At 36.4% G+C, this 23,697-nt stretch overlaps 1 protein-coding gene across 10 annotated transcripts in view; it reads left to right on the top strand.

The window, feature by feature from the left end:
• DMD (dystrophin) overlaps positions 1 to 23,697 on the top strand; it is a 2,654,855-nt gene that overhangs the window by 1,105,875 nt on the left and 1,525,283 nt on the right. For all 10 annotated transcript variants that reach the window (XM_074391460.1, XM_074391461.1, XM_074391462.1 and 7 more), the window contains one exon: positions 7,769 to 7,919. In XM_074391460.1, coding sequence (XP_074247561.1) covers positions 7,769 to 7,919 — 151 coding nt within the window. The remainder of the gene's footprint in view (positions 1 to 7,768; positions 7,920 to 23,697) is intronic.

Genomic DNA, 23,697 nt, shown 5'->3' with positions numbered 1-23,697 from the left:
TTTCAAAGGGAATGCTTCCAGTTTTTGCCCATTCAGTATGATATTGGCTGTTGGTTTGTCGTAAATAGCTTTTATTGTTTTGAGATACGTTCCGTCAATACCTAGTTTATTGAGGGTTTTTAGCATAAAGGGTTGTTGAATTTTGTCAAAAGCCTTCTCTGCATCAATTGAGATAATCATGTGGTTTTTGTCTTTGGTTCTGTTTATGTGGTGAATTACGTTTATGGACTTGCATATATTGAACCAGCCTTGCATCCCCGGGATGAATCCTACTTGATCATGGTGGATGAGCTTTTTGATATGCTGTTGCAATCGGTTTGCCAGTATTTTATTGAAGTTTTTTGCATCTATGTTCATCATGGATATTGGCCTGAAATTTTCTTTTCTTGTTGAGTCTCTGCCAGGTTTTGGTATCAGGATGATGTTTGTCTCTTAAAATGATTTGGGAAGGATTCCCTCTTTTTGGATTGTCTGGAATAGTTTCAGAAGGAATGGTATCAGCTCCTCTTTGTATGTCTGGTAGAATTCAGCTGTGAACCCATCTGGACCTGGGCTTTTTTTTTGGGTGGTAGGCTCTTTATTGCTGCCTCGACTTCAGACCATGTTATTGGTCTATTCAGGGTTTCGGCTTCTTCCAGGTTTAGGCTTGGGAGGTTGCAGGTGTCCAGGAATTTATCCATTTCTTCCAGGTTTACTAGTTTATGTGCATAGAGTTGTTTGTAATAATCTCTGATGATGGTTTGGATTTCTGTGGAATCTGTGGTGATATCCCCTTTATTGTTTTTTATTGCATCAATTTGGTTATTCTCTCTTTTCTTTTTTATTAATCTGGCTAGTGGTCTGTCTATTTTGTTGATCTTTTCAAAGAACCAGCTCCTGGATTTATTGATTTTTTGAAGAGATTTTGTGTCTCTATTTCCTTCAGTTCTGCTATGATCTTAGTTATTTCCTGTCTTCTACTAGGTTTTGAGTTTTTTTGATCTTGCTCCTCTAGCTATTTCAATTTTGATGATAGGGTGTCAATTTTAGATCTCTCCTTTCTTCTCATGTGGGCACTCATTGCTATATATTTTCCTCTAGAGACTGCTTTAAATGTGTCCCAGAGATTCTGGTATGTTGTGTCTTCGTTCTCATTGGTTTCGAAGAACATCTTTATTTCTGCCTTCATTTCATCGTTTATCCAGTCAACATTCAAGAGCCAGTTGTTCCGTTTCCATGAAGCTGTGCGGTTCTGAGTTAGTTTCTGCATTCTGAGTTCTAACTCGATTGCACTGTGGTCTGAGAGACTGTTTGTTATGATTTCTGTTCTTTTGCATTTGCTGAGGAGTGATTTATTGCCAATTATGTGGTCAATTTTAGAGTAGGTGTGATGTGGTGCTGAGAAGAATGTATATTCTGTGGATTTGGGGTGGAGAGTTCTGTAAATGTCTATTAGGTTTGCTTGTTCCAGGTCTGTATTCAGGTCCTGGATATCCTTGTTGATTTTCTGTCTGGATGATCTGTCTAATATTGACAATGGGGTGTTAAAGTCTCCCACTATTATTGTGTGGGAGTCTAAGTCTCTTTGTAAGTCATTAAGAACTTGCCTTATGTATCTGGGTGCTCCTGTATTGGGTGCGTATATATTTAGGATCGTTAGCTCTTCTTGTTGCAGTGATCCTTTTACCATTATGTCATGTCCTTCTTTGTCTCTTTTGATCTTTGTTGCTTTAAATTCTATTTTATCAGAGATGAGAATTGCAACTCCTGCCTTTTTTTGCTCTCCATTTGCTTGGTAGATCTTCCTCCATCCCTTTATTTTGAGCCTTTGTGTATCCTTGCATGTAAGATGGGTTTCCTGGATACAGCACACTGATGGGTTTTGGCTTTTTATCCAATTTGCCAGTCTGTGTCTTTTGATTGGGGCATTTAGTCCATTGACATTTAGGGATAGTATTGTTATGTGTGAATTTGATGCTGTCATTTTGATGCTACCTGGCTGTTTTGTTGGTTAGTTGATGCAGCTTCTTGATTGTGTTGATGCTTTTTTACCATTTGGTGTGTTTTTGGAGTGGCTGGTACTGGTTGTTCCTTTATATGTGTAGAGCCTCTTTCAGGAGTTCTTGTAGAGCAGGTTTGGTGGTGATGAAATCTCTGAGTGCTTGCTTGTTCACAAAGGATTTTATTTTTCCTTCACTTATGAAGCTTAGTTTGGCGGGATAGGAGATTCTGGGTTGAAAGTTCTTTTCTTTGAGGATGTTGAATATTGGCCCCCAATCTCTTCTGGCTTGTAGGGTTTCTGCTGAGAGATCTGCTGTGAGTCTAATGGGCTTCCCTTTGTGGGTAACCCGACCTTTCTCTCTGGCTGCCCTTAGCATTTTCTCTTTCATTTCAACCCTGGTGAATCTGATGATTATGTGCCTTGGGGTTGCTCTTCTTGAGGAATATCTTTGTGGTGTTCTCTGTATTTCCTGGATTTGAATATTGGTCTGCCTTACTAGGTTGGGGAAGTTTTCCTGGATAATATCCTGAAGAGTATTTTCCAGCTTGGATTCATTCTCTTCATCACATTCAGGTTCACCTATCAGATGTAGATTAGGTCTTTTCACATAGTCCCACATTTCTTGAAGATTTTGTTCATTCCTTTTTGTGCTTTTTTCTCTGTTCTTGCCTTCTCTTTTTATTTCATTGAGTTGATCTTCGACCTCTGATATCCTTTCTTCTGCTTGGTCAATTCGGCTGTTGAAGCTTGTGCATGCTTCACGAAGTTCTCGTGTTGCGTTTTTCAACTCCATCAATTCACTTATACTCCTCTCTATGCCGTCCATTCTCGTCAGCAGTTCGTCCAATCTTTTTTCAAGGTTCCTATTTTCTTTGTGTTGGGTTAGAACATGTTCTTTTAGCTCATTGTAGTTTCTTACTACCCACCTTCTGAAATCTGATTCTGTCATTTCATCACCCTCCTTCTCCATCCAGTCTGGTTCCCTTGCTGGTGAGGAGTTGTGATCCCTTTTAGGAGGAGAGGTGTTCTGGTTTCGGGAGTTTTCATCCTTTTTGTGCTGGTTTCTTCCCATTTTTGTGGGTTTATCCACCTGTTGTCTGTCTCTGTACCAGGGAGTTGGAGCTTTATGAGTTTCCGTTGCACTACTGCCTTTTTTGATTTTTCTTCAGGTCTGACCCGCCCAGCTAGTAGCAGGCCTAGCCACTGCCTGCCCGCAGGGGCTTTGCTGAGCTGCTGTGGGCTCCGCCCAGCTGCCCTGAGCTCTTCCCTGTAATCCTTTTTATATGGGTGTAGTTAGAACTGTCTTGGCAATGGTGGCCCCGCCTCTGTTATGGCGGATTCTCTCTGTTGTGGCAGGTTGCCTCGGCAACGGCGGGTTGCCTCTGCAAGGCAGCCTGCCTCCGTAGTGGTGGAGAGTCTCAGTAATGGGGGAAGCCCCTCCCCCACGGAGCCGGACCCTCCCGGTTCAGCTGTGCTTGGTTTGGAGGCCTCAACCCAGAGGGTTTCCAATTACTGTTTTTGTTTTCGTTGTTGTTGGGGGTGGAGGGATGGGACCAAGGGAGCCTGATCACCTGGCTCCCTGACTCAGAGTCTTTTCTTTTAAGTTGAACGACCCCGCGTTCGGGTCGCCTGCTGAAAAGGCGCCGGGATCTCCCGTGCTGCGACTCACGGAGTCGGCTCGAACTGCGGCGCCGGCTCCTGGCGGATTTTTTGCCTAGGAATCTCCTGGCCTGACTCACTATTTCAGATGAATGGGCAACTCTGCCGTCTCAGGGCTCTGCTCGCCAGCTAAGAGGGCTCCCAGACCAGTGGCTTTTGTAGGGAGAACCGCAGCAACAGGGCGTGGTCACAGCAGCCGCGCGGGCGGAATCAGCCCCACAGGGGCCAAAACAGCCGCACTGGCTGGGACTGCAACGCTGGCGACCCCTCTGCCTGGGTATCTCCTGGTCTGTGGGCAATAAGAGTTCGTCTGGAAATGCGGCGTCCACTCACCCTCTGCACCTTCACTGGGAGCTGAAGTCCTGAGCTGTTCTTAGGCGGCCATCTTCCCAGCATTCCTCTCTTACATATTTTTGATATGAACCCTCATCAGATACATTTGCAAATATTTTTCCCATTCTGAAAGTTATCTCTTTACTCTGTTAATTTTTAATTTTAAAATTTTATTTTTTGCTGTGCAGAAATTTGTAGTTTGGTATAAGTCCTCAGTCTCTTTTTGCTTTTTTTGCTTGTGGTTTTAAAGTCATATTCAAGAGTTACTGCCCAAACAAATGTTATGAAGCTTTTCTTCTATGTTTTCTACTAATAGTTTGATAGTTTGGAGTCTTACATTTTTTAATCCATTTAATTTGGTTTTTCTATGTGGCAAGAGATAAGGGTCTAATATTATTCTTCTGCATGTAGGTTCCTACTTTTTTTGGTAGCATTTGCTGAAAAGAGTGTCCTTTCCTAGTGGTGTGTTCCTAACACCCTTGTCAAAAATCAGTTGACTGCAAATGCCTGGATTTATTCCTGGGTTCTCTATTATGTTCCTTTCATCTGTTTTACACCAATACAATGCTGTCTTAGTTACTATGGAAGAATTTCTTCTAGTTGCAGACTTTGACCTTAGTGGGAGTACGAAATTCATCCTTCCAAAGAACCATATTATTAGTGGTTCCATATTGATCAAGCATCTTCTGTTTTTTTTTTTTTTTTTTTTTTTTTTTTTTTTATTATTGGTTAACATTGTTGTATATGGGGATACTAAGAAACTCCTGGCAAATGCCCCTAGTTCTTTTTTTTTTTTTTTTTTTTTTTTTTTTTGAGACGGAGTTTTGCTCTTGTTACCCAGGCTGGAGTGCAATGGCGCGGTCTCGGCTCACCGCAACCTCCGCCTCCTGGGTTCAGACAATTCTCCTGCCTCAGCCTCCTGAGTAGCTGGGATTACAGGCACATACCACCATGCCCAGCTAATTTTTTGTATTTTTTTTTTTTTAGTAGAGACGGGGTTTCACCGTGTTGACCAGGATGGTCTCGATCTCTTGACCTCGTGATCCACCCGCCTCAGCCTCCCAAAGTGCTGGGATTACAGGCTTGAGCCACCGCGCCCGGCCCTAGTTCTCTGAGGTAGTCCTACTTGCCCCTATTGTGTAGAATGAACTCAGTGGATCCTTTGTGTTTAGGTTCTGTGTGGTAACCTCTTTCTCTGTCTGTGGATTCAGCAGCATGAAGAGCCAAACATGGAACAGGGGCCATCTCATCTTCTAGTTTAAATAAATCATTTTTGAGTTTCTTATAAAAACTTTTACTTTACGTCAGGTTCTTACTGTTGAAGAGGTAGTTGACAGGTAAGCAAGGGGCAGAAGCCACAAGGTGGAAAGAGATGGATAAATTCTGATTTAGCTTAATATATATGAGATAATTACATAAAGATGTATTTATGGTTAAGTACACACTCATACATCCACTTCTTTCTGTCAACCTAGAGGTCTTGTAAGCTACAATACCCCAGAAGCAATGAGCATACCTAGCTACAGGATCTTGTGTTCCAGGATCATGGTTTCCAGTAACATTCTACCCACCCCCAGCCCCACCCCCCCGAAAAAAGGAAACAGAACACTGTGGAGAAATGGATGATTCTAAAACTAGAAAAGGGAATATAGCAAATGAGCCTGGAGCATTTTGTAGTGCCAGAAAGTAAGAACATGCTCAACTCCACTCCCCCACCCTAAACAAAAAACATATTGATGGGATATGTCAAATAAGCCAAGTACAAGAGCTCCCAATATCCAAAGCTGGAACTGTTTGAGCAAAAACCTAAAGGAAAAACTAATAGTGGATTTAGCCCAAAGTATAAAATAACTATACATGAGTCCATCCTGTATAAATAAGTAATTTCATAAATAAATAAATGGAGGAATAGAGGCAAATCTCCAATGCAGAAAAAATCCCCAAATAACTTATGTAACTTTTCTGCTTCCATGGAGAGGGAATATAACTCCCCAGTCCATGGGGGCTGGGTATGGTGACTTTCTTATTTAAAAACAGTATAAAAAGAGGAGAAAAGATTAACTTTATAGTGAATAAATGTCACACCTATCTCTTTAGCCAGGTAGTCAAAGTTAACATTGATAAGTTATGCTGAGAGTATATATGCTTGATAAAACATGATTAAAATGGCCCATTACCTCTGTAGTCTTTCAAAAAACCCAGTTTAATTATAAGGAAATAAAATGAGATAAATCCCCACTGAGAGGTATACTACAAAATTCTGGTCTGGGCAGCACTTTCAAAAACTGCCAGAAAAATTCTGAGAAAATACCATAGCCGAAAGCAGATTAAGGAGACAGGACAATTGAGTGTAATATGGAATCTTTGAAGAGTTACTGGAATGGAAAAGATAGTTTAAGGAAATCAGAATATGGACTCTAGTTAATAATAATGCACAAATACTGGTTCATTAATTGTAACAAATGTTCCATGATAACATAAGATGTTGAAATGGGAGACTGAGTGCAAGTTATGTGGTAACTCTTTGTATTATAATCTCATTAATTTTTGTAAACCTAAAACCAAAAAACCGAGTCTATTAATATTAAACACTCTCAGCTATGTGTATACTTTGAGTGTTTAAATGTAATGATTAATGTAAACTTCAGGTAAAGATTTCAGAATAAAATTATGTATTCAAAATAATACATTCCTAATTCAAATTATATCCTCTTTATAAGATCAGTGTTCAGAATATAGTTTTGAAACTGCTTTAAACATGAAGTTCATAAAGAATATTTCCCTTGAAATAACCATTAACACTTCTCATTTGCGTCTCAAGTTTTGGTTGAATTAATGAATTAACCTTAATATGTTTTTATCCTCAACATAAAGTTGTATAATTAATCGACAAAGCGTTATCCCACATCCCTGATGCTGGAAATATAATTGAGAAAATTTAAGAACTGAGTTGTAGGGCTTACAGCTGGGCTGTGAAACTAGGCCTTTGGACTTTAAATTCATTATCCAGCCCACTATTTTATGTATCTTTGTGGGGGGAAAAGCATCCTTTCACCTATCTATTTCTTTGTGTCAAATGACTTCTGAACTTAATGGGTTAAAACAATTTATAATTGTGTCATGAGTCTGAAGATGGAGTATAAGCAGGGCTCAGCCAGGTTGTTTTTCTATTACCAGTGTTATAGCTGAGGTCACTCATTGGGTTGCACTGAGCTGGAAACTCACTTCTAAGGTAATATTTCATCCACTAGAATCACTCCTATATGGTCTCTAATGACTGAGTACTCTAGCCTGGCCTCCTTTACAGCATGGAATCTAGGCTTCAAGAGAGAAAATATAGAAACGCTGCCAGTTCTTTTACAGCCTACACCTGGAATTGGTGTGGTGTCAGTTACGCCACATTCTGTGGTCAAAAATCACAAGGCCAGGTCATATTCACAAGGATGGAAAATATACCTCATCTCTTGATGGGAAGATTGACAAAGAATTTGTGGCCATCTTCACCACCACGCATACTAAATAATTAGAATGTGAAAAAACAACTGCGAAAATATGCTAAGTCAATTATCAGAGATGGTTTGCACCTCAGTTAGCATGTTCATATTTAGTTGGATATGTGAAACTTTTTAGCTTTAGGGGTGATTGATTGTGGGCTTTTCTTACATCCTTCTCAATGTCCAGTAGATGCTTCCAAATGTGAACACTCCATATATTATTAATTTCATTGTTTTACTTTGTGAGGTTTAGTAATGTTTCATTAAAAGAGATAATAATAGACTTCCTTCACATTTTCAGTTTGCATAGAGTTTTAATGGAACTCCAGAATCAGAAACTGAAAGAGTTAAATGACTGGCTAACAAAAACAGAAGAACGAACAAGGAAAATGGAGGAAGAGCCCCTTGGACCTGATCTTGAAGACCTAAAACGCCAAGTACAACAACATAAGGTAGGTATATTTTATGTTGTATGATTTCCAATAGAAAGCAAACTCTGTGTATATTACCTATACACATTAACACAGATGACATGGTTGATGGGAGATAATTAAAACTTAAAGCCACCCATAGCTTAAAAAGTTTTACCTATTTTTTTTTTTTTTTTTTTTTTGCAATCTTTGTTTCAATGGCTTGAATGAATCCCCTCTAAAATTCAGGTGATATTATTAAGAAGTGGGATATTTAAGGGTGATTAATCCATCAGGGCTCCTCCACCATGAATAGGATTGAGGCCCTTATTATTAAAAAAAAAAAAAAAAAAAAAAAAAAGTTCACACGGTGTTCTCCTATCTCTTATTCCTCCACCACGTACCATGTGAAAACTCTGGGAGAAGGCCCTCACCAATGCTAACACCTAGATCTTGGATGTCCCAGACACTAGCACTTTGAAAAAATAAATTTATGTTCTTCATAAATTATCCATTCTCAGGCATTTTTGTTATAGCATACATTTGTTTTTTTAAAAAATAACATAACTTGGATTTTTATATTTGGAAAAGAAATCAAACATATCTGTGAATGAAAACAATACAGGGTATGTGATTTATTAAAAATTTGCTTTTCTGGAAGAAAGCCTTCATAGAGATTACTTGTAATGCAAATTTAAATAATAAGACTAAGATATTTTTTACATACTTTGAATTTATAGTAACTTGAAGCCAGCCAAGCTTGATGATAAATGAGGGTCTCTAGCATTGCTTTTCTGTAAAATATGACATTTTTAAATGTTAATTTTTCCATCTTTTTTCTTCAGTTTACTTGTACATTTACAGTTATGCTCCCTTGCTGCCAGAACGCATTTTTTTTTTGTTTCTGTGATTGAAACTTCTACAATAATATTTCTGATCCAAAATTATGAGGATGCTTCATTTTAATAAATGCTATAAAATATTAAAATTAACTCTGAGTTTTATTGTTGAAACAGGTTCCTGCCCAATTCATGAGGATACCCACACAGAGAAGATCCTCTGTGGTTGTGCTAGGATTGGGGTTGCCACATTGAGCAAACAAAAATAAAAGAACCCTAGCTAGATGTAAATTTCAGATAAACAGCCAATAATTTTCTTAGTATGTCTCACAAATTATTCATTGTTTATCTGAAATTCACATCTTGCTGAGTATCCTTTATTTTATCTGGCAACTCTGCTTGTGATCGGTAGTTCTTGGATTTATGACTTTGAAAGGGAATATCTGCTCCTTTACCTCATACCTCCTAAATCTGCTTTTTGCCTAACTTAATTCTCTCTCTTTATAATACTCTGTCAGATATCGCTTCACATTTCTTCAATGCAAATAAAATACACATTTATTTCTAAGTTCTAGGTGTTTTTTTTTTTTAATTTAATGACCTCAGGTTTCAATGACAAATGGGGTCAGCCCTTACTATTACTGACCTCCAGGAATCCTTTGGCCACAGCAGTTTAAGATCTAGCATTTAAGAAGAGCTGTAACTATGGCAATCCCTATCTGCTACACCATAAGGAAAAAAAATTGACACCAACTATATCATAATTATGTTGAAATTGTGACTGTGATATGTTAACTTGTCACATGGATACTAATTGAATAACTGATGAATAAGTTAGGTCCAGTGCTAGTTGTCTAAATGTACCACTTTTCCTGTGTGGAACATTTACATCTCTGGTTTACACCATGTCTGCTCTCTTGCCCTTGGCCTACACTGGAAGTTACATGCAGAAAGTGTCTGTATACATCAGGAGCGTCCAACCTGTTGGCTTCCCTGGGCCACGATGGAAGAATTGTCTTGGGCCACACTTAAAATATACTAACTCTAATGATAGCTGATGGACTAAAAGAAATAATGGCATTTTTTTTTTTTTTTTTTAAGTGGAGTCTCCCTCTGTTACCCAGACTGGATTGCAGTAGTGCAATCTTGGCTCACTGCAACCTCTCCCTCCTGAGTTCAAGCGATTCTCCTGCCTTAGCCTCCTGAGTAGCTGAGATTACAGATACATGCCACCATTCCCGGGTAGTTTTTATGTTTTTAGTAGAGACTGGGTTTCACCATGTTAGTCAGGCTGTTCTCGAAATTCTGACCTTGTGTTCTGCCTGCCTCGGCCTCCCAAAGTGCTGGGATTACAGGTGTGGGTCTGGCCAAAAAATTTTCAGCAAGTTTACAAATTTTTGTTGGGCCACATTCAAAGCCATCCTGCGTCATGATTGGACAAGACTGGTGTACACCTATGGCTTCTCTCTGTCTGATGGCATTTCTGGTGCAGAAACATTTCACCCAGTTTGAAAGTGGACAGGAACGGGACGGAATTAGTGCCACCAGAGCTGCCCTTAGCCAATAAGGAGTAAAAGTTGATAGAGAAATCCAATAGAATCTTTGTCGCTAAGGTGAGTTCTCCACAGTCTCTCAGAGATTCCCCAGCAAGACTGAGCTCCAGATATCCATAAGGTAACTTCCTGCATATCCCCATTCTCTCATAATGCCTTATGAGTTCACCTTCCAAATAAACCATTTGTTCCCAAATCTTTTGCTCAGGTTGTGTTTTTGGAGGAATCTCACCCAAGACAACCTTCGCCCACTAGAAGCCAGAGTTTGAGTTAAAGTTCTACCACTAACTATAATTGTCATTTTCTAAAATCACATAATGTCTCAGATTCTCTCTATCTTTACTTTGTAAATAAAAGTGTTGAGTCAGTTTGTTTCTAGTGTTTCTTCCAGTAATAGTTTTAATGTGTCCAACACGTTTGGAACTTGAAGTATTTTAGGAAAGGCCAAGATTAGGCCAGTAACACTGAACATCAGAAAGCAGGACACTGGTGCTGGATGCCTGGAGTATAAAGAGAAAGCCATGAAGAAGAGCTCCAAAAGAGCAGTGGAAGGAGAATGTTAGCATAGCTATAAGTATGGATAACTTAGGGCAGCTATGAAGGAAATTCTTAGCTTGGGATGCTGAACAGACTCTTCATTAAGGTGAGACAAGCCATCCAAGATCTTAATATTCTGGCAGGTACCTGAACTGTTCTGTACTTTTTTCTGAAAGATATAATGTGAATGAAATGGAAAATGTTTGACTAATATTGTCATAAAATTTAAATAGATTGTTCATTACTTGAAAGTATGCCATTTCTAATGACTATGAAATTGCCTTGAAGAAAAAATTAGAAACTAAAGAAGGCAACAAGATTATATGCAAGTTGATTATATAACATTTGACATCCAGGAAATGTTTGTTTATTTGAAGAGCATAAAGAGGCCAGAAGGCATTGGTTTGCTGGCTCAGAGAGGAATGCTAATTCCTACTTTTAACTATTTGAGCACACTCCAGCAAAGATTTTTTTCATATATATAAAATTAAGAAAGATAGTCAAGTCCTGAAAATGTATAATGCTCTTTTGTTACTTGGAAACAGTTTTAGTGAGAAGATGATGACTTAACTAATCAAACAATTTAGCAAAGAGTTGAATTTATTTAGACATGAAACATGTGCAGTATATCGTCTTTTAAAACTATATACAGCCTAAAAGGAACTATTTTGTTAGTTTTCCACACTTCATAAAATAAAAATAAATAAATATTCCTCCTTTGTGTAACTGAGTTCAAACTAAGTTTGCAGCTTTTCTTCTCAAGAATTGTAAATCATTGAAAATAAGAAAATTTCTCCTTCTGACAACAAAATACATCAGTAACCTGAGAGTACCCGCTAAAGAAACTCCCATCTGCTGCATCATGAAACTTCTAACCTAATATAATACTTGAGTTATTTATTTTTAACTTTATGTAGATGGACATTAAATCCTTGCACTATTGCCATTTATTTTTTCTTAAAGATGATTGCAGACGACAAAATTAAAGATAAGATATGGATTTTATTGCTGGGAATTGATTTAAATTCTGTTCAGATCAGAGGTCGCCTGCTTTCTCTCTCAACTGGAGGGCAAGATTAAAATGTTTGCAAATCTTGCAAGTACACTGTGCATATTACAGATATGCTTCTGTATATTCTGTGACAGGATCCTTTGCTATCTTCATTTCAACAGCGTTTTATTATGAGGCAGGCTAGAAATTTAAACACTATGAAATGTCAGGAAAATAAGTCACTTTTACAGAATCTGGCAATTAGGTAAGGTAAAGAAATTGATCCTATATTGCAGTTACTATTAAATGTAGCCAAACTCTTCACTCAGGGTAACTGAGAAAAGTTCATTGGCTGCAACATTTGGGAGAACCCATTCATTCTTCATAGACACTGTTTTGGGGAGAGAATTTAGAGATTTGCTTTAGATCTGAGGCACCCAAGAGTGATTCTCTCTGGGGAGTTCACAAATTGAACCTCTCATTCCCCTCTGAAAAAACATGTCACATATAATTCTAGCTGGTCATTTTTGTCTTCAGGGATAGGCTTTATTAGTGATGTTGATAAAGAATGAAATGATTTCCCTCAAAGGAGTGGCATGATGCTATTGAGAGGTAAAAGCCTTGAGCTTTCATTAATCGAAAAGAAGCTTGCCGTTTTGGAAGGCACTTTTATCAAAAGGAAAATATTTAACAGTGAAATCTTTTGTCTACTGGCAGTGAGACTGGGAAAAAGTTTAAAGCTCAGTTTACTAGCTCTGTTTTCCTTTCTTTTGAGAGATTTAGACTTTTGTCGTAGATGCATTATCTTGGTGACATCATTAACAAAGACTTTACAAATTATTAAGATTTGCAGATATAAATATATACTCTACGTTCTGACTTCAGTGAAGGTTGTATGTGAAACACTGATTAATACAAGCTAAGTAACCTCTTAAAAACTCAGTCACCTATCCTTCCCTTGAAGGTTACTTAAAGGCAGACATTTGGGTTGCAAAGATTGTGAAATATCCTCATCTGGTGGCCTTTAAAATGATCTAGATGTTTATGTAACAGACAAGGTTTAGGTGTAATTCTGCCAAAGGATCTGACATTTCATTTCATTCCATTGTATTCTATTCCATATCACTGAACGAACACTCATTATAGCACATGGGTGCTGTGAAGAATACAGAAACCAGTCATTTATGAAGTCTTGTGGTACACTTAATGCTGGAGGATGTAAGGCTAATCATAGAGGGTGATCATGAGTCTTATATAAAAGACTCAGCCATTTACAGTTATTCTATGAGTAATAGGAAGCCATTATTTATGAGAAATTAAACTAGAAAGAGCAGCAATTTAGGAAAACTTACCTTAATATTTAAGATTACATTTCTTGTAAGATAAATGAAAGAACAGAGAAACAGGAGGCCAGAAAACAAGTTAAGATGATATTGCAGAAAGTACATAGACTCTGAATGAAAGCAATGTCAGTAAAAATTGTAAACGGGTATGAAGCATTCTGGAGATCAATTCAAAACCAATAGGGCTAGATTTAGGGAATGAACAAAAAGCTCAAAATAATAGGTTCTGGGACTGGGCAACTGGGACCTGAGAGCTGGAATTAAGAAAATAGGCAATATAAAAGAGAAATGTAATAGTTGGAGGAAGGATAAGTGATTCAGTTAAGACTGACAGTGTCACAGAATCAAGTTGTGCTTTTAGTCCTTAAAAAGCTCTCTCTCATACTTAGCAAGATTAAAATTTCGTGTTATTTGTTTCTGCTATGAAGTTTCACTTTACTTCCTGTCTTTTGCCCTAATAAGTGCCTAATGAAAGTTTAATGGTTATGATGGTAAGGAGAATGAACAATAAAATCAGAAAAAACATAACCAGAGAGCTAGATTTCCTTTGTGTTTGCAGAGTACTTAGTCAATAATTGATGCTCAGTAAATGTTTTTAGAACAGATGTTCTGATAATATTGACTAGTTTTATTACTCAAACTGTCTTCATCATGGCTAACTTTCTGACAAGGGCATGAAATTTTGATAAAAAGTGAGTACAGCAAAAAAAAAAAAAAAAAAAAACAGTTCGTAAAGGTATAGAAAAATATATAAAGTGGCTTACCTGGTGATGTTATCTCTGATGTCTTCTATCCCTGACTTTTCTTCTTCTATCTCTGTTGTGTTCCCATATTCAAATATCTTAATAGTGGTAAACCATTGACCATGAAATTGATTTGAGTGGTAGCATTATTGTTTTGACATAAATGATTGGAAGTTAATGTAAAAATGAATACACTTACACAGTCTATGTAGTAGTAGGTGCATGATACTCAGTTTTTAAAATCTAATTGAGAAGACATCTAATTTCCCATAAGCATTGTATTAACAGACATCATATTCCAAGGATATATTTGCATAGTAATGCTATAGATGATTAAAATAAAAATGATTATAAAATCTATGCCCATAGTATTATTTTACAAATCAAGTATTTCTAGCTATCAGATTATTATTTAGCTTATTAGAAATTACTGAGTATTGATTCAGTAACATTACAGTGTCACAACTTTGTTTTAAAGTAAATCAATATAGCTACAAAAATTTACCTGCTCAAGACTCTTTCATCTTAGAGGCCCTAATGGGAGTTATAATACTTCATTCCTCCTGTAATGCTTCCTCATGAGAAGATGCTGACTTCTGTGGTAGGATAAAATAAGGACCCTATTTTTCATTTACTAAGTTAGTCTCCTGTAAAGTGTCTCTATTTTTCTGAACCAGTACTGTAACAATCAATTCCAGCTCTTTGGTATAGGTAATACAAAATTAATAATGTAAATCAATTATTTAATTATATAAAACATTTTAGAATGCATTTCAGGGAAACTTCTTTACAAGAAAGCTAAGACAGATACGATAACATGAATTTTAAGGCAGTAATTTTCTCTTACACTATATAAATATATAAATATATCTGATAACAAATTCCATGACCATAAATCCATTACCATGTTAAAAAGTGAGGTTGAATATGATACTTTTTCTGAAGAATAAATTGTTAATTATAGAGTAGTATGTGTAATGTTTCTGTTATAAACAGACTTTCTGATAGATTTCTAATACTACTAGATTTCTAGTAAAACTCATAGTACTCTATTATTCAATGGAATTAATGATAATGTACACTTTAACAATTAAAAATCTAAGTCATATCTAGTAAGACTAAAAAAGCACTAAAATGTTTTTGCATAATGGTCTTACAGTTCTGGCATGCTGAGAATATTTAATAATTAAATATACATAATATGATTACCAAGTTATTAGAAATAAATACTGATGCCCCAAAGAGCTATTCTATTTCCATGCATCTTAGTGTAAGAATGGAAGGATAATGTGAAGATATCAGAAGTGAAAGAAAATAAGCATTTCACCACCTACCAACTCTACTAAGCACTGTGCTAGCTGAATATAATGTATTCTCTCATTTATTCTAGTAATAAACATGTCCTAGAAGGATTTTTAAAATAGACTCGGGTACATGTGCAAGTTTGTTACATGGATATATTATATAGTGGTGGAGTCTGGGATTTTAGTATATCTACTACCTGAAGAGCTAACAATGTACTCAATAGGTAATTTTTCACCCCTCACCCCCCTACCACCCTTTAATCTTTTGTAGTTTCCAATTTATATTATTCCACTCTATATGTCCATGTGTACCCTTTGTTTAGATTCTACTTATAAGCAAGAACATGCGGCATTTTTCTGTTTCCAAGTTACTTCACTTAGAGTAATGGCCTCTAGTTCTTACCCATGTAGCTGTTAATGACATGATTTCATACTTTTTATGGCTGTGTAGTATTATTCTATAGTGTGTGTGTGTGTGTGTGTGTGTGTGTGTGTGTATACACGTATCACATTTTCTTTATCCAGTCATTTATTGATGGATGCTTAGGTTGATTCTTTGCTGTTGTAAATAATGCTATGATAAACACACAACTGCAGGTATCTTTTTGATGTAATATACTTTGCTGTTGTTGTTGAGTATATACCTAGTACTAGGATTGCAGGATCAAATAGCTGTGTTTTAAGTTCTTTGAGAAATCTCCATACTGTGAATCTCCATATTGTGAATGGCAGTTCATTCTTTATTTGACTCTCTTTAAGTCTCTTATTGGTCCATAGGAATGCTTGTGATTTTTGCACATTGATTTTGTATCCTGAGACTTTACTGAAGTTGCCTATTAGTTTAAGGAGATTTTGGGCTGAAATGATGGGGTCTTCTAAATATACAATCATGTTGTCTGCAAATAGAGATAATTTGACTTCCTCCTTTCCTGATTGAATACCCTTTATTTCTTTTTCTTTCCTGATTGCTCTGGCTAGAACTTCCAATACTATATTGAATAGGAGTGGTGAGAGAGAGCATCCTTGTCTAGTGCCAGATTTCAAAGGGAATGCTTCCAGTTTTTCCCATTGAGTATAATATTGGCTGTGGGTTTTTCATAAATAGCTTTTATTATTTTGAGGTACGTTCTGTCTATGCCTAGTTTATTGAGAGTTTTTAGCATAAAGTGCTGTTGAATTTTGTCAAAGGCCTTCTCTGCATCTATTGAGATGATCATGTGGTTTTTATCTTTGGTTCTGTTTATGTGTTGGATTACCTTTACAGATTTGCAGATGTTGAACCAGCCTTGCATCCCCGGGATGAAGCCTGCTTAATCATGATGGATAAACTTTTTGATGTGCTGTTGCAATCAGTTTGCCAGCATTCTATTGAAGATATTTGCATCTATGTTCATCATGGAAATTGGCCTGAACTGTTCTTTTTTTGTTGAGTCTCTGCAGGGTTTTGGATGATGTTGGTCTCATACGATGATTTGGGAAGGATTCCCACTTTTTGGATTATTTGGAAAAGTTTCAGAAGGTGTGGTACCAGCTCCTCTTTGTATATCTGGTAGAATTTGGCTGTCAAGCCATCTGGATCTGGGCTTCTTTGGTTGGTAGGCTATTAATTGCTGCCTCAACTTCAGCCCTGGTTATTGGCCTATTCAAGGTTTCAGCTTCTTCCTAGTTTAGGCTTGGGAGGTTGCAAGTGTCCAGGAATTTATCCATTTCTTCCAGATTTACTGGTTTATGTGCATAGAGTTGTTTGTAGTAAACTTTGATGGTAGTTTCTATTTCCGTAGAATCCATGGTCATATCCCGTTTATCATTTTTTATTGCATCTATTTGAGTCTTCTCTCTTTCCATTTTTATTAATCTGACTAACAGTCTGTCTATTTTGTTGATCTTTTCAAAAAACCAGCTCCTGGATTTATTGATTTTTTGAAGCGTTTTTTTTTTTTTGTGTGTGTGTGTGTCTATCTCCTTCACTTCTGCTCTGATGTTAGTTATTCCTTCTGCTAGCTTTCTGCTAGTCTTCTGCTAGCTTTTAAGTTTTTAAATCTTACTCCTCTAACTCTCAATTTTGATGATAGGGTGTTGATTTTAGATATTTCCTTGCTTCTCATGTGGGCATTTATTGCTATAAATTTCCCTCTAGACCCTGCTTTAAATGTGTCCCAGAGATTCTGGTACATTGTGTCTTCATTCTCATTGGTTTCAAAGAACATCTTTATTTCTGCTTTAATTTCATTGTTTATCCAGTCAATATTCAAGAGCCAGTTGTTCCGTTTTCATGAAGTTGTGCAGTTCTGAGTTAGTTTCTTAATCCCGAGTTGTAATTTGATTGCACTGCAGTCTGAGAGACTGTTTGTTATGATTTCTGTTCTTTTGCATTTGCTGAGGAGTTATTTACTTCCAGTTATGTGGTCAGTTTTAAAGTAGGTGCAATGTGGTGCTGAGAGCTGAGAAGAATGTATATTCTATGGATTTGGGGTGGAGAGTTCTGTAGATTTCTATTAGGTTTGCTTAGTCCAGATCTGAGTCCAAGTCCTGGATATCTTTGTTAATTTTCTGTCTCATTGATCTGTCTAATATTGACAGTGGAGTGTCAAAGTCTCCCACTATTATTGTGTGGGAGTCTAAGTCTCTTTGGAGGTTGTTAAGAACTTGCTTTATGTACCTGGGTGCTCCTATATTGGGTGCGTATATAGTTAGAATCATTAGCTCTTCTTGTTGTACTGATCCTTTTACCATTCTGAAATGCCTTTCTTTGTCTCTTTTGACCTTTGCTACCAATTTCTTACGTTGATTTCATATCCAAATTTTACTGAAGTTATTTATCAAATATAGGGGCCTTTTAGTGGAGTCTTTAGGGTTTTCTAGATGTAAAATCCTATCATCAATGAACTGACATCGTTTGACTTTCTTTTTCCCAATTTGGGTGCCTTTTACTTCTTTCTATTGCCTGATTGCTCTAGCTAGGACTTCCAGTACTATGTTCAATAGGAGCTGTGAAAATGGGTATCCTTGTCTTGTTGTTCTTCAGGAAGGGAGTACTCTCAACATTTTCCTGTTTAGTATGATGTTGGCTCATGGTTTGTCGTATATGACTTTTGTTGTTTTGAGATATGTTCCCTTAATGCCTAGTTGTTGAGGGTTTTTATTATGGGGAGATGCTGAATTTTATCAAATGCCTTTTCTGCATCTATTCAGATTATCGTATGGTTTTTGTTTTTAATTCTCTTTATGTGGTGAATCACACATATTGATCTGCATATGTTGAACCATCCCTACATACCTGGAATGAAGCTCACTTGGTTGTCATGTGTTATCTTTTTGATGTGCTTTTGGATTTGGTTTGGAGTATTCTGTTGAAGATTTTTGCATCTAGGTTCATCAGGGATATTGGCCTGTGGTTTTCTTTTTTTTGTTGTGTCCTTACCAGCCTTTGGTATCAGGGTGATACTGGCTTTGTAGAATTAATTAGGGAGAATTTTCTCCTGTTTGATTTTTTGCAACAGTTACGGTACGACTGGGATCAGTTCTTTGCATGTCCGGTAGAATTCAGCTGTGAATATGTCTGGTTGTGGGCTTTATTTTCTTGGGAGATAATTTATTACTAATTCAGTTTCACAATTTGTTATTGGTCTGTCCAAGATTTTTGCTACTTTTGGTTCAATTTGGGGAGGTGATCTATATCCAGGAATTTATATATTTCTTCTAAATTTTCTAATTTGTATACCTAAAGATTCCCATAGTAGTCTCTGATATCTTTTGTATTTCTGAAATAACAGTTGTACTGTCACATTTATTGTCTCTGACTTTGCTTATTTGATTCCTCTCTTTTTTTCTTGGTTGATCTAGCTAGTGGTCTATTAATTTTATTTATCTTTTCAAATAAATGACTTTTTCTTTTTCTTTTTTTTGAGACAGAGTCTCCTTCTGTCACCAGGCTGGAGTGCAGTGGCTTGATCTTGGCTCACTGCAACTTCCAACTCCTGGGTTCAAGTGATTCTCCTGCCTCAGCCTCTCGAGTGGCTGGGACTATGGGCACGTGCCACCATGCCCAGCTATTTTTGTTTGTACTTTTAGTAAAGATGGGATTTTATTGTGTTGGCCAGGATGGTCTCAATCTCTTGACCTCATGATCCACTCGCCTTGGACTCCCAGAGTGCTGGGAGTGAGCACAGGAGTGAGCCAGCACAGCCTATTTTTTTTATTTCTTATTTCTTATCTTTTATTATCCCGGTTTCATTTAGTTTTGTTCTGATCTTTGTTATTTTGTATCTTCTGCTAGCTTTGGGTTTAGTTTGTTCTTGTTTTTCTAGTTCCTTGAAGTAAAGTTTTAGGTTGCTAATTTTAGAGCTATCTTTTTGGTGTAGGCATTTAGTGCTATAAATTTCCCATCTTAGCGCTGCTTTTGCTGTATTCCAGAAATTGAAGTGTGTTGCGTGTCTCTTTTCATTTCTTTCAAAAAGTTTTAATTTCTTCCCTGATTTCATTCTCCAAAGATCATTCAGGAGCAGGTTGTTTAATTTCCGTGTGTTTGTATAGATTTAAGGAGTCTTGGTATTCATTTCTAGTTTTATTCAACTGTGCTGCAAGACAATGGTTGATATGATTTTGATTTTTTAAAATGTGTTAAGAACTTCCTTGTGGCCTAGAACATTTTCAATTTTTGATAATGATCCATGTGGAAATGAGAAAAATGTATATTCTGTGGTTGTAGAATAGAATGCTCTATAAATGTCTTGATTTTACAGACAAATAAATGTATTCAAAGTGTTTAAGGAGTTGCTCAAGGCAACTTCAGTAGTAATTGGTAGATTCTGATTTTAACTTTGACCTGTCTGCCTTTGAACCAAGACCATTTTTCTCCATTTTGAGATTCCCATAGAGCTTGATTCCATTTGAGATCCTAGAGGCTAGAGCAAATGCAGAGAAGTGGCAAAGAGATGTGAAGTTGTCGTGGCACTTGGTTTCCTTGGATTGGAAATGTCTGGATAGAAGGTACAGAGACTGAGTGCATATAAGTCTTCAAATATAGAATGAGCAGTAGTGGTAGCTATGCATTAAATAATCAGAATCAAAATACTTAATGAAATAATTCATCAACATTAATCCTGTAGTTCTTTCTTTAAAATAGGGGCAACAGGGACTATAAAGGAAAAAGAGAGGAAAATAGGCTTGTGATAAGAATGACAATGCTGTCTGAGCAGGAGAATAATCATTAGAACTTAATTTCACAACTATATTCTGTTAGCAGCACAATACGTATCATTTCCTTTGTGCTCTGCCTGAAATTTTCCACCCCAACTCCATCTCAGTAATCTTGTTCTTTTCTTTTTCAATAAGTATTTTCAGTAAATGCATTTTATAATTATTTATTCAGTGTTACTGGCTTTTACTTTAATCTGATTTTAATTATGTATCTATATGCAGAATGTATGGGTGGATGCATGCATGGATTGTAGAAAGAGTAGGAAAGGCAGGAGAATTGAGGGCTACCATTTAGTGATTAGGGACTATTCTTTCTCCATGACGTATGTCTGACTATGCATATCTTTCTATGATACCATCAGATCAGGTAGTTTGAACCTACTGTTATTAATGTCTTGTAAATAAATTGGAATTTCATGTATTATTTAAGGGTTGAACACTTATTATATATTTCTCCAGACCTTAAAACTTTGCTGTAACTTCAGTACTTCTTTTCATGACTTTTCAAAATCACAATCTCTCCCTGTACTTATGATGTCTATTAGAAAGGATGATGGTCAGGATGTATTAGATGAGGGTAAAATATATTAGTATTGGGTTATTGCAGTTTAGTTTCAAATATTTAATATAAATATGGCTAAATATGAATTCTTCTAACTAATTGGATACTAATACTTTTGGAATTTGTACTGTTTTCCAGGCAAAACCCAAAACGATTTTACCTTATTCAATCTTCTTAACCACATAAAGAAATAAGCAGTATTATTATCTCAGTTTTGCAAATTAGGAAGCTGTGGCTTGGTGAGGTATAAGACCTTCTCAAGGTCACATGGTTAGTTATTGATGCTTCCAGGAATTACACATAGGAAATCTGATTTCAGATACTACACTTTTGACTACAGTTATACTGTTTCCTCATAGTCATGCACAAGTTTTGGTCAACGTATTTCATCCTATGTCTTTTTCCATATGTGGGGGCACGTTAATTGTCTACTTTATTTTATTTATTTTTTATTTTTTTGAGATGGAGTCTCGCTTTGTCACCCAGGCTGGAGTGCAGTGGCCTGATCTTGGCTCACTGCAACCTCTGCCTCCTGGCTTCAAGCGATTCTCCTGCATCAGCCTCTCAAGTAGCTGGGATTACAGGCACATGCCACCGCACCTGGCTAATTTTTGTATTTTTAGTAGAGACGGGGTTTCACCATATTGATCAGTCAGGCTGGTCTCAAACTCCTAACCTTGTGATCTGCCCACCTTGGCCTCCCAAAGTGTTGGGAATACAGGTGTGAGCCACCGTGCCCCTCTACTTTATTTTTAAAATAGTATCTTTTAATATTTCTTGAGTCCCCTTCCTGCTATTGAGAAACGTTTAGTGTGTCTTTATAGCCTTTCAAATCTCCCACTGCAAGTTTTTTAGAACCTCCATTTGGTAGTTTAGGAGTTGTCAGGAACATAGGCATTCATTTCTAACAAAAAGATAGAATCAGTATGTTCTGATATAAGGACTATTAAATATATACAATCACATTTAAATAAGTGAATATCAAAAGCTCTTCTAGGGGAGCCTGTTGGGGAAAATTATATAAAATATTCAGCAATGTATAACAAAGTAACATACCATAAATAGATATTCATGGGAATCTAGACAGTACTGTGAACAGCCAGGCTTAGCAAAGTGAATATTTCACTGCAAATAAAATTGAAAGTCATTTCCAGATCATTTCATTCAGGCCTGCAAGGGATATAGTGCCTAGCCCAGTGTAGAGGTGGTAGAAAGAATGGGCCATAGAGGAAAATAAAATGAAAAAAATAAATTACCACCACATAATTTCCAAAGAAATCCTCACTTTCTGATCTGTATTTCAAGTTTTTATTTGAAAAAAGTCAATTCCTGTCTGGATGTATTACATTAGCATGATCATTAGTATCTACGGATTTTTTTGTTGTTGTTCATGAGACAGCTTTTTTAAGATTATCACTTTTCTAGTTGTTAGACTATCTCTATTCCTAGAAACTTCTGAATTCTTAATGTCCTTTGCAGATTTTATATTTGCTACAGTTTTTTTCTCATTAGTCTTTTCCTTAAAGTACATTTATTTAGATAAACTACAAACTACTTAAATTAATATTTATAATTAAACATCCAGATTTGTTAAAGTCATTTGACAATAGATGGCCTTCAAATTCATGAAGAACACATGGTCTGTGTTCTTTCTAGGAGTGTGTGTCTGTGTGTGTGTGTGTGTGTGTGTGTGACCTGCAAGTATTGGCAATTTGCTGTTGCTTATTCAATGAAGTAGGAGAAGTTAAATAAACTCTATATATAGGTTATAGCTGTCCTTTCCGCTTTCTGGTAGCTGAGTCTATGCTATACCCAAAAGAAATAGATGAGTAAAACAAAAGCTTTTCCTATGGAATTTACAAGAGACCCAACCTTGTTTTGTTTTCTATTATACTACTATTCTATTAATTATTGTTCTTAGCCTTTAACATCAAATCAAAATTTCCCTAGCCTTACATAATTTCACGTCTTTATTTTCTAAGCATTATTTTACATGTGCGCTAAGAAAGGGTAAAAGAGCATATGTCTGGAGTAAACATTGAAGTGACTCGCCAGTGGTTATTCTCAGCCACTTTTGAAAACCAACTTGACATGGATGAGAGCTAGAAGAATTCATTATCACTGATGGCATTTAAAAGAAGTACAAGAAGAGTCATGTTTAAACAGTAGAATCGGGAAAACGTACTAAGGGAGGAACAAATTTTATTAAGGCCTTTAACTAGAGACTTATTTACAAGAAATGCAATTATTCACAGAGGTATAACAAAAACTGTCAAATCTAGGCATTCTTAATGTTAAATTTCACTGTTGGCATTTTCTCTTGTCATAAGGAAAAAAATACATTATTTGACATTCGAGAACAAATATCACTTACATTTATATCTATCTAATAATGGTAAAGAAATTTAGTTAGGAGTTTGTTAGTTTAGTTAGATATTTTAGTTAGATTTTTTTAAATCCAGTGGGTGTTACAAAAACATTCCTTTAATAAAATAATGAAAATAAATGCATAAATACCTAGTATGTGTATATATATGTGTATGTGGGTGTTCAATCTGGAAGCTTTTAATAAAGGAAAACATTTTAACAATAGTGTATTACAATATTTTAATTTGATGGTGTTATTTTCTGTTAGGCAAACATTTTTGTGTACTTCTTGGGGATGCATCTATATTTGGAAATAATTTGGCTCATATTTCAGGCTTAATTAGCAAATCAAGTTTAAATCTCCATTGTATAAATTCATCTT

Source organism: Saimiri boliviensis, chromosome X, assembly GCF_048565385.1.
Source record: "Saimiri boliviensis isolate mSaiBol1 chromosome X, mSaiBol1.pri, whole genome shotgun sequence".
Taxonomy (NCBI): domain Eukaryota; kingdom Metazoa; phylum Chordata; class Mammalia; order Primates; family Cebidae; genus Saimiri; species Saimiri boliviensis.
This window is presented reverse-complemented; position numbering and strand designations above follow the sequence as displayed.